Source organism: Cajanus cajan, chromosome 7 (assembly GCF_000230855.2).
Source record: "Cajanus cajan strain Asha chromosome 7, NIPB_CcT2T_4, whole genome shotgun sequence".
NCBI classification, from domain to species: Eukaryota; Viridiplantae; Streptophyta; class Magnoliopsida; order Fabales; family Fabaceae; genus Cajanus; species Cajanus cajan.
Genome location: NC_138523.1, coordinates 14,962,594 through 14,975,275, shown reverse-complemented (window position 1 = coordinate 14,975,275; position 12,682 = coordinate 14,962,594). Strand labels below are relative to the sequence as shown.

General features: G+C 30.5%; 1 protein-coding gene across 1 annotated transcript; it reads left to right on the top strand.

Annotated features, from left to right (window-relative positions):
* The first annotated feature begins 847 nt into the window (after positions 1 to 847).
* LOC145949848 (uncharacterized) lies at positions 848 to 1,474 on the top strand. Its single transcript, XM_083060744.1, has 2 exons — positions 848 to 1,007; positions 1,209 to 1,474. The coding sequence occupies exons 1-2, from the start codon at positions 848 to 850 to the stop codon at positions 1,472 to 1,474; spliced, it is 426 nt and encodes a 141-aa protein (XP_082916870.1).
* The last annotated feature ends 11,208 nt before the right edge of the window (positions 1,475 to 12,682 follow it).

Genomic DNA, 12,682 nt, shown 5'->3' with positions numbered 1-12,682 from the left:
ATTAAAAGGGGCCCTAACTACGTCATCGATGCTTGCCTTGCCAGACTTCTCCAAGCCTTCTGACCTTGAAACCGATGCTTTCACAACAACCATTGGTGTCGTTCTTTTGCATAATGGTCATCCCCTTGCGTACTTTAGTAAGAAGTTGTGCCCCAAGATAAAGCTTGCCTCAGCCTACGCTAAAGAGATGTACACAATCACTGAAACTGTAAAAAAATGGCGTCAGTATTTGTTGGGCAATCATTTTCGTATTTTTACAGATCAACAAAGCCTCAAACATATGTTAACACAAGTTTATCAAACCCCTGAAAAGCAAAGATGGGCATTCAAATTACAAGGGTTTTCATTTGAGATTCATTAAAAATCTGGAAGTTCAAATTGGGTTGCAGATGCTCTCTCTCGTGCCTCGTTAGCGTCGGAAGCTCTATTCCTCCAGATTTCGACACGAATTCCATCTATCATTGAGGAACTCATGAGCTTTTACCAATTTGATCCTATTGGTATTTCACTTTGGCAGCAACATTCCGTCTCACCAGGCTCTGATTCTAATTACCACGCCACTAGAGGAATGATATTCCACCACAACCGTATTTTTGTCCCATATGTGCTTCATCTTCGTCAACGGTTGCTCCACCAAATTCCATGCCACCCCCTCAGCGGGTCATTCAGGGTCCAAAGCCACCGTTGCTCGTCTTGCGGGATCCTTCTCGTGGCCGTCTATGTCTCGTGATGTCAAAACTTTCATTCGCGAATGCCAATCTTGCCAACACAACAAATCAATTAATAAAAGAAAAGCTGGGCTCCTGCAGCCATTACCCCAACCTCGATAGTCTGGGAGGACATCAATATGGATTTTGTGACTCACCTTCCTTCGTCATTTGACCGCACCGTGATCTGGGTTGTTGTTGACTGGTTGTCCAAATACTCGCACTTCTTGTCACTTCCTACCAAGTTCTCTGCGACAGCACTTGCAAATCATTTTGCCACTGATGTCTATAGGCTCCATGGCACTCCTCGCTCCATAGTGTCCAATAGAGACTCCATATTCCTCAACCAGTTTTTGGCGTGAGTTATTTAAGCTCCAAGGCACTACCTTGAAGTTTTTGACAACCTACCATCCAGAAATTGATGGTCAAACAGAGGTCGTGAACCGTTCCCTCTCTGCCTATCTTCGTTGTGTTGCCAGTGATCTTCCCCATCGTATTCAGTGCTTCACTTGGCGGAGTTCTGGTACAATACTTCGTACCACTCTGCTATCGACACCATTCCTTTTCAGGCCTCTTATGGTCGCCCTCCTCCGGCAGTTCGAGGCTATATTGTTGAATCTTCTACAGACACGGCTTCTGAGTCCCTTCTCCAAGATCGCGCCAAGAACCTGCTTATAACTAAAGAGCAACTGCGTCGAACCCAACAGAGAATGAGGGACCAAGAAAATAAGGGTTGTATCAACGTTACCTTTGAAGTGGGTGACTGAGTCCTTTTAAAGACGTAACCTTACAGTCAATGCTCCTTAGTTAGGCCCGTGTCCCACAAATTGGGTCGTCGTTATCATGGACCCTTCCAAGTCATCTGCCGTATTGGTGCGGTGGCCTACGAACTCGCTCTTCCTGAGCAGGCTCGCCTCCACCCCGTGTTCCATGTGTCTTTGCTCCGGCACTTCCACGGTGCACCCTCTTCAACAAGCCGTTGATCTTCTGCTCAGAGAGAGGCTTCTGAGAATCCAAATAACATTTTGGCTTTGAAAGATCTTCAAATGCCACTTAGCACATAACATGCGAGCTTTTCACCTTCCACACAACACGTGGGCACAACTGGTACCCACTCACATGACACAATTCACCCTCCACCCTTAGATCCAACCTTGATCCGTGGCAATGCTTTAAACTCTCAATCTCCGCCCTTCTTTTCATCTCACATCCCACCTACCACATTTAATGCACCTAACCCCACTATGGCCTCCAACCTGCTAGATTCTTTTCGTGTCTTGGAGGACCAAGACAATTCTCATGGGGTGGGCATTGTTACACTTCCAAATGTGAGGCCCGTTAGAAAGGCCTAAAAGCCCATTAAATTCCAAGACTATATATGAGGCCCAATAGCAATTTCTAAATATTTCCTTCTTTCCCAAAAGTCTCAACCAGCCCAATATATTGTAACCTAGCTCTAGGGTTATGTTACGAGTATTTAAGAGAAAAGAGATGTAATGAGACGGTATGAATAAAAATTTTCTCAGTTTTATATTTCCTTCTTTTATCTTAGAATTTATAGTAGTGAAACAAAGGTGATTTTTTTTAATCTACATAAAAGTTAGTAACTTTATTTTTCATTTGTTTGCCACAATGTTTAAGATACCCGATTGCAATCTCTCTTCCTTTAAAACAACCTTCTCACTCCAAACTTAGTGTAACACCCTATTCTTTAAATTTTATGCTCTTGTCTCTAGATGAGGAATCCATAGTTTTTCTTTAAGGCTTAAGGTTTATACAAAGGATAAAAATATTGTTTTTGGTTAACTTTTTGGTTTAGTTTCTGATTATTTAAACAAAAATGGCCTTGATCACTTCCAAGCACACATGTAAAATAAAGGACTCAAGAGATCCAAGAAAAATCAATTATGTAAATATCAGTGGTTTCACTCATCAATATAAAATCATGTTCAACTAATCTCACAATTTTAACACATGTGAATCATGAAAGTTCTCCATAAAATCATGACAACTTTTCAATCAATTAGAGAAGAAGCAATTTTATCATACTAAGTCAATACTTAAGAGTGTAACCACATTCATGCAATATAATCTAAAATCAAACCTTCATGAAATGAGCATAAACAACAATAAATATACATAACAATGGATATGTCAAACAATTACCTCAAGCCACATTTTAAATTAAAAATGGAAACCAAATTTAACTTTTTTCGCCCTTAAGTGAGTGGCTCCAGAGAGCCACTTTTCATCCCATGGGTTTTCTTGATTAAGTGATATCAGGGCTCACTTAAGTGAGTGACTCTAGAAAGTCACCTTTTATTCCATGTGTAGGCTCACTTAAGAGAGATCAATGTTTGCTTACTTAAGTACCAATGATGTAGAACCCTTCTTCAACTTGGAAAGTTCTAAATTAAAAATTGTAAATATAGAGATAAAGTTAGAGAAATGGGTTGCCTTTCGACATGCGTTGTTTGACGTCATAAGCCTGATAGTGCAATACTACTTAAGGCTCCTTCAAAATAAAATGAACATTTATCTTCTAGGTTTCCCCGTTCATGATATGACTTCAATTTGTCTCTTTTGAATTTGAGACAACCCATTAATATATGATCTTTTATCTCAATTTTTTCTTTAGCTGTGATTTTCATCTTCAAGTCAAATAGTTGATGATCAACTAAAATTGTACTTCACATGCAAAGAATTCACAAGGTACTAGAGGAAAAGTGAGATCAAACAAATAAATTTTTTTCAGAAAAAAAAATAAAACCTAAAATAAAAAAATAAAAATTTCCCAAGTGTTGACTGGGAAGTCTATGGTAAGGAGGGCATTAATTTGTTCGGAGTTTTGGAAAGTGTACCAAAGTCACAAGTAATAAAATGGACAAAGTATAAGTATCTTATCCTAAGCAATTTGCATAATAGAAATTCAAATTTAATTATATCCTACACATGTTTAAAAGTATAACAACCCGACAGATCATCACACTTAGTATAATATAGTTATTCAATAGAAATGTGAGTCTTGTATATCGGAAATGGATTAGGTGGAGCATATTTCGATGCTCCCTAAAAGATGGATTGTATCTTTGTCATCTCAATCGTCTTGATTGTTGAGATGACTAAATGATGTTTCTTAAAAGACATTTCAACTACACCACCCATCACTCTCAACTTAGATAATTGAAACATATTTGTTACTCGATATGTCGTCCATTTACCTTATAGGTTTTGTCTTGCAAACAAACACTTGCTCGCCTTGGTCATGATGGACTCAACACTCTTGGTTGCTAAGATAACCGAGGTAGTCAAGTTGTATACATATTTTATTTGTTTATGATGGCCTCGGCTCTCTTGACTACTAGAGTAGTCGAGATAACCTAGCTAGTCATATCTTTAGATCATCATAATGTGGATTACATAACTAGTGAAGAAAATAAACGAGATTAGGAGATTAATCTATCATTAATGACTATATTACCTAATTGGTAATTAAGAACCAAAGTACATCAGATTCAAATCTATTTTGGTCAATAAATTGTTAGATAAATCGAGTTAAAACTAATATTCATTTATTGCTCACCTAGATACTTGTGCTAGATCTTGACTTAAACTTGAGAGTATCTTTTGTATTTATTTCACTTCTCAAATTAGTTAACCAACTCGAAGTTAACGTTAGAAACTTATCGTTGCATCTTTGGATAAATACAAAATTCTTTATCAAAATTTGCTTTAGATCTTATTCATTAAGGAACAAGTTGTGATTAAAATTTGTAACATTAGATAAAATTTGAAATTTTATAATTTTATAATTTTTAATTAATAATAAAAATATATCACTATTATTTTTCTCTTAAAATTAAGTAAAAATGATATATTAACCGGTTAAATCTAATTGAGATATTTATCTAAATTACTCTTTGTCACATACTATTATTTTATAAAAGAACCTACACATGACGTGAAAAAACAATTCTTCATATAAAATAAACAAATTATTTGATAGAAATGAATTGGTGTTATTTTTTTTTTTTTTTAAGAAGAATGAATTGGTGAATTGGTTATGCTATTTAATTTGTATGGTTAGTAATGGAATGACCACGAGTGTAATAAAAGTCCACTAGTAAATTGTGTGCTTGTTTCCAATTGAGAAAAAGTCATTTAATCTTTAATGGAAATGGACTCAGTCGGCGTACGCAACTTCAGCGGGGCCAATTCATAATTATAATATTTGAATGCACCGTAAGTTTTTATTTTGTCTCATAATATAAGTGTTTTATTATTTTTTTAAAAAATAGATCGAGAACATCATTAAGTATATGAAACAAAATAATGTTATAAGGTAAATTTGTTTATAATTTTTAAATTTAAATTTTTTTAATTCTTATAATTTAAAAAAAAAGTTATTTTAATTTTTATATTTAAATTTTGTTAAAAAAATTATCAAATATTATTACATAAAAATATATTTATTGATGTTTTTATTAGTAAAAACACTACATTAAATCTAATTAATAATATATAACTATCTCAATCTGACACTTTCAAATATATTATTGGTAATCTAAGAATTAAAATATGATTTTTAAAAATTATAAGAATTCAAAAATAACAATTTTAAATTTAAGAAATCAAAAATAAATTTATCTTAAATTTGAGAGATTAAAAATATATTTAAGAAATAAATAATTATTAAAATTAACTTTATTATTATTATTTTTAAAAAAATAATGTAACATAATTTTGAATTTAAATTAATTCTTTCATCATATTGTTTTACTTTTTTTATTTATAGAAAAAAAAAATTACAACGAGAGGACGATAATTGAACAAATCTTCTAGACTAACATAGTGATCTAAATGGTTGGTTTTAGTGTATGTAAATAAATCAGCATAATTAAATACTCATAATCTTTACGGTTAAATTACAGCAATTGATAAAAGAAGATTAAATGAAAAATAAAACAAAATTAAAGCATCAACTCTGTCCACACAAAATGTAAAGGTCTTATACTTCGTAAACGGTGCCTCCCTTAAGATTTGAAAGGTCCACTTTATTGCTTTAGACTTGGAGTGCAAAGAAAAGGATTCTCATTCCTATATGATGTGATAAATAAACTTGAAAAATGCTTCTGAATTTGGAAAACACATACATAATCTACATGCTATGGAGGATTTTTATTTATTTATTAAAATATCATTTAATTGAAAGCAAAAGATAAAATTCTTTCGAGACAAAGAAATTATTGAAATAGGGTTTATTTCTTTTAACAAAATATTTTGTATACACTAAAAAAATAAACCTTAATAGAGAATTTTCTATTTGTCAAACTGGAATGATCTTTAACTGATTTTTGGAGAAAGTTTTGGGGTATATGTTTTAATTGATTTTAGGAGAAAGTTTTCGCTATATGTTTGCAAAGAAAGGTCATTTCATTTTTAATCTCCTCTTATATATAAGTTACACCGGACGCTCATGAATAATGAGTTGAATTAAGTTAAACTTGATTCAATAAAATTTGACTTGATATATGTGGCTCAACTTGTAACATAATTCAAGTTTGACATCTGTTTTTTTTTTTTTTTAATTGAATTTGACTTAGTTCAAGTTTGTTAACAATTTTGTTTAACTTGTTAATTCGAATCACATTAACCTAATAATTAATATTTTTTTTAAAAATAATAAATTTAGATAAAACGATTGTTTAACTTTTTTAAAAGATAAAATATAATTTATTATATTAGTTTTGCAAGGTTATAAAATACGACTCTAAAGAAATATAATCCATCTGCACACAATTGTATGATACATAATCAAGGGTCGTTCAAACCCATCAGCACACCGCTTTCTCAATTCAATTAGTTAAACAATTTAATAATACATATAAAACAACATAGGATTATCATTTTGTTCAGATTCATCTAATAAATTTGACATCCACATTTCTCTTTATCTCGAGCGATAATTCCACAACATAAACACATTCTATGTAGTCTTAGCCATTGCTTCATACTTTCTTCGATGACCTCCTCTAGATTCTCCTCTATAGATACTCTTAGAGTTCATAAAGATGCATAGAAAAGACCTAATCTTATTTTTTGATTTTTAAAAAGCTTTTAGGTTGGAATCAGAGTCCAATCCAACTCCTCCCTCGCTACCTACAACCTTTATTTCATTTTATTTAATGAAAATATTTTATTACTAACCCAATTAATTAGATTAATTAAGTGAGAAAATATAATTATTTTCATAAAGCACTATTTTATTTTATTTCATGAAAAATAGTATGTTACAACTCCATCCTCTAAAAAGAAATTTGTCCTCAAATTTTACCTATTACAAATAACTTTGTATATGCACTTCCTTCATCTTGCTCTCTAACTCCCAAGTAGCACTCTCAAAAGTAACTCCTCCCTAAACAACCTTAACCAAAGGAATATCCTTACCTCCGAGTTATTTAATCATTCGATCCTCGATTCTCATTGGTAAGGTCTAGAGTATTAAGTTATCTCTAACCACAAGATGGTTTGACTCTATCACATGTGATGGATCATGGACATATTTTCGAAGTAGGGACACATGGAAGACATTACGAAGGTTTGACAAGTGTGGAGGTAAAACAACTTTATAAGCTACTATATTGACTCTCTTAAGGATTTGATAAGGACCAATGAAATAAGGGGTAAGCTTTTTAAACTTTAAGGCCCTACAACCCTAGTCCACAAAGTGACTCAAGAATACATGACCGCCTTCTTAAAACACTTAAGTTTTTCCTTCTCTTATCAACATAACTTTTCCTACCCACTCTATGATGCTCTCATCCTATCTTGGATCATCTTAAACTTTTTCATAATTTGTTTCACTATGTCAGGTCCTAACATAAAGTTCTCATTAGGTTTACACCAACACAAAGGTGTCCTATACCTCCTCCCATACAAGGCTTTGTAGGGTGCCATCTCAATACTAAAATGGTAGCTATTTTTGTAAGTAAATTATATTAAAGATATAATAAAGCCATCCTTTCTTCTAACACACTAGCTCTAAGCAAGTCTTCTGAGGATTAGATGGTTCTCTCGGTCTAACCATCGGTTTGAGAATGGTAAGCTGAACTCAACCTTAGTTTGGTTTCTAAGGTTTGGTGAAGACTCCCTCAAAATCTAGAGGTAAACTTAGGGTTTCTATAAGAAACAATGTTAGAAGGCATGTCGTGCAATCTAACAATCTCACTAATGTAAAGATTAGCCAATCTCTCCAAGTAATACATAATGTTGACAGGGATGAAGTGAGCAAGCTTAGTTAGTCTTATCCACTATAACCTAGATGGAATATTCTAAACTCTTTGTGGTCCATGAAAACATTATCCCTTCCACTCAGGCACACAAGGGTTGTAACAAACTCGACGATTTCTGATGTTCTACCTTAGCTTTCTGACACACACTAAGCATGCATACATTGCAAATATGTTTCTACTCCTTACAATTTTTTTTCTTTGTTTTTCATCCTTGTAAAATTCAAAATTATTTAGAAGGTTATATGACTATTCCAATTGCTAAGTGGTATTGATATCTGCCTATAATACTTTATTTGTTTGTGACACTTCTAATTTTTTTATAAATGATTAAAATATATGTTATATTTATACACACACCTTAAAATGATCATTAAAGACAAAAAATAATAACTTTAAACTTTAGAGGATGAAAATTAAAATATTTTTTTTATAGAGACAAAATCAAAATTTGTTTATTATTCAGAAACTAAATATAATGTTTACAAATTTTAGAAAGATGAAAAATAAAGAAAAAAATTACAAAAACTAAAATTATAATTTATTTATTTCACACAAACTAAAAATATATTTAAACTTAAAATAAAAAATAACGTTAAGTCAAATGAAACCATGGTATGTGTTTAAGAAAGAATTTGATTGATAGTAACCCACTTTCAAACTAAAACAACTACCTTATTATTTCTCTATTTCATTTGAAAGACGCGCAAACTCTCATTTGAAAGCACTAAAACATTAAATCAAACATGCCTTTAATAGTTTTGTAAACGTATAATGCCTTTGTGATGCACATAGAAAGAAAAAATGATCAAGGAGCATCGCATCTCAATTCACAAAACCCGGAAAAGTGATACCTTTTAATATTGTAATTTGCGGTTGACAAATCAACATTTGGGGACTCTTTCTGCTCATGATGTTCCAACGTGGTGTCAACTTAATTTCCTCTCTGCTTCTCTACAAGTATGACTTAAATTGTTATAAAAAAGAAATAGTATTAAAGTTGACTTTATTATTATTATTATTGTTGTTTTCACATAGCAAGTATTCTATTTAATATCTGATTCTTACTTTGTTTTGTTTTTAGCTTTTATTTTAATCTTTATCAATGTGTAGAATTTGGTAACACACTTTTACTTATGATTTTTGTTTTGACATTAGGGTACCTCGATCGTGTTCACATGTAAGCACCTTAAAGACGATGCGATCATGTTAATGATAAGATCGAATATAATTTCATCAAAAAAGTTTGGATGCAATTTATCTTATTAGTGATTATCTTTTGATAACCTGTAATTACTTTTTCAACTCTTCTTTTAACACCTTCGTAAGGTATGGATACAATTAATCTTATTAGTGATCGCATCAATTAAGAAATCCACAATCCACCAATTTTTTTTTTACCTAATTACATATGCAATATACATAATATTAGTATAATAATAATAATAATTATATATAATAATTATTATTATTTAAAGAATAAGCATTTAGATACATAGAATATATATATATATATATATATATATATATATATATATATATTATTTTAGTTATATATTATATGATAATTTTTAATAATATTTATAAATGTAAATTATTCTAACAAATATTTTAACAATATTTCCTCTTTTAAAAAATAAGCTAATGAGGACATAAATCCTAAATCTTAAAAAATTAGATACTGCAATGTCTTATGTTAATTTTCTTTTTTTAAAATATAAAAAGTCCTAATTTCACAATATAAAAATAAAAAGAAAAATTCATAGTAAAAAAATAAAATAATTGTTGAGTCGTAAAAGGAGGAGGATAAGAGTAAAAAACTTAAGGGAAGGAGAGAAATCACAGTTTTTATGCTAGGAGGGTTCTTCCCCCAACTAAGATCCATTTTCTTCTCATTCTACTCACAGAAATCCTAACAAATTCATTTTATATATATATATATATATATATATATATATATATATATATATATATATTGTAGAGATTATGATATCAATTTCATCTTTCACCTTTTTCTTTTCTTGACGTGTGTTATAAAAAAAATTACCAATTAAAAGTTGAAATTTCAAGCATTTTTTTGTGTTATATAAAGGAACAAATTCAACTACATAGAATAAAATAAAGCAAGTCAATTAAAGAGAACGAACAAAAAAATAGAGCCAATCAATGACACTATCATTTACATATCGAAGTTTCACAAAATAGGGAAATAAGATGAGAACAGTACTACAATATGATATATGAGCAATGAACAATAGTGCAGTATTATTAGTAGAGAAAAAATGGAGAAGACACGAACATAGAAAAAAAAAGATGAAAAACTCACTTGAAAATTCTTGAAAAGTCACTTCAAACAATCCTTCAAAATCCGATGGGTTTGGATGAAATTGTTTTATGAATTTGGTATTTATAGATAACACTAGAAAGTCCTTCAAAATCCATCTCACACAACAATCCTTTAAAATCCTTATATTTTTAAATACCAATGGATTGTTTTTAAGTTGTAAAAAATCTCAAATGAATACCAATGGATTTCAATAGACTCTTTAAAAAATCTTGAAAATCCATATTGAATACCATTGGATTGTTTTTAAGTGACATAAAATTCTGATTGAATACCAATAAATTTTTTTACTCAAAAAAAGTCTTTTAAAATCCTACGAAATCCTAAACGAATACACCTCCTTAGTGTTTCTCATAAAAAATCTAATAATTTTTATTAATATAGTATTAACAAGTCACATTATGAATCAAAATCGAAAATTCTAATAATTGTCTTCTGATATATTTATATTATATAGAATATTTTTTATTTATTTATAAAAGTATATTAATATATATTTATAAAGTTATTAATTTATCTATAAATATACTTATAATATATATAAAAATTTTATTTAAAAATAATAAATATATACTATTTGATACATGAATATAATTTTAAAACTATATATTTATAAAATAGTTTAACAATTATATAATTTTAAATATTTATGTATATATATACCCATATATTATAATTTTAAAATCATTAAATTTTAAATAAAAGGACTATAATATAATACTTGAAAAACTAAAATTATTTAATTAAAATTTGAGATATGAAAATCGTATAACTTCAATACTAGATAATAATACTACAAATCTCTTTCACCTTTTAAGTAACTTTTTTTTATAAGCAAATTAAATTAAATTAAAAGGGAGCACAGGGTACTCCAACCTATACAAACACAAGTTTGAATTACAAAGAAATAAGAGTTAGTTGTCAATAACTATTAAACTAAAACCATATCTGCTTAAACAAATTGAAAACCTAACTGCAAACAAATTACAACAAATACCCAATTACACCTACACATCACCAAAATGCAAATCCCGATATCCACTTCCAGGATCGTACTTTAAATTAGAATTTGAAACCCTTTCAAACCAAACCAAATTACACTTATTTATAAATATATATTTTTTCCAAATACATAATGCATGAACACAAAATTAACACATAACATAAAAAAGTGTTTTATAAAATTATAAGTTACTAAAATGTGTTTTTATCTCAAAATATGTTATAATATTTAAAAGATATTTTTATAAAATTATAAATTACTAAACCAAATTTTAGAATGAAAAATGATGATATATTTATAATGTTCAAAAATATTTTTTTAAGTGATATATTACATATATGAAAAAAAGTATTTAAGATAACAACTAAAATTATATTAAAGAAATATTGTTACTAAGATAATAAGATAAGAATTGATGTTAAATACATTGTTTACATAGTTTAATTTATTTTTTTACATATAATTGTAAACAAATAACATATTTTGAATTAATTTTTAAATAAAAAAATTTAAAAATCAGAAAAATAGATCTAAATCAAATAATAAAAAAATAGTTTGATTTGATTCAAATTTTATAATTTATTCAATTTAAATCGGACTTAATTTTTTTTATTTGATTAAAATAATATTTAAAGCAAAATAAACACGAGACTCCTAATCCTTATTTTGAAGGACAGATTTAAAGGTAGAGTTGGATCCGGAGAATCTGAAAGAGAAACATAATAATAAAATAAATAATAGGAAAAGCAAGCCGTTGCAACGAAACCGCGTGTGTTAATTTGTTATTGTATCGTTGTTCCGTCCTTCGAAAACTGAACTCGAAAAAGACCCATTCCCATTATCGTGCAAACGTGTTTCCGTGTTCGTTAATTGAGCAAAGAGTTCAAGACTCTCTCTTTTTTCCTTCTCATTCTCTCTCTCTTTCTGCAGAGTTCAACCATGGCCAACCACTCCACAACTCCAAAAATATCGCTTCTCTCCGTCAAACCCCCCTCTTACACTTCCCTCAAAGACGTGCTTCCATTCTCCGCCGCCGCCGCTGTCAACTCCCCCGCCGCAAGCCACCACCACAACCGCCCCGTCCCCATCCGCAACCGCCTCGTCAAGCAGGCCGCTTGGGCCTACCTCCAGCCCATGTCCGCTTCCCCCACCGGCCCATCAGGCCCACACTTGTTCCGCCGCCACAACCCTCTCGCCGCCTGCCTCACCTTCCTATGCCACCACGTAACCCGAACCTTACACCGAATACTCCACGCAATCCCTTGCTTCCCTCGTCAATAGCATAATAAAAACGTCTAATTTTTTTCCTATAGTCTTTTTTCGCTTACAAACACGAAAA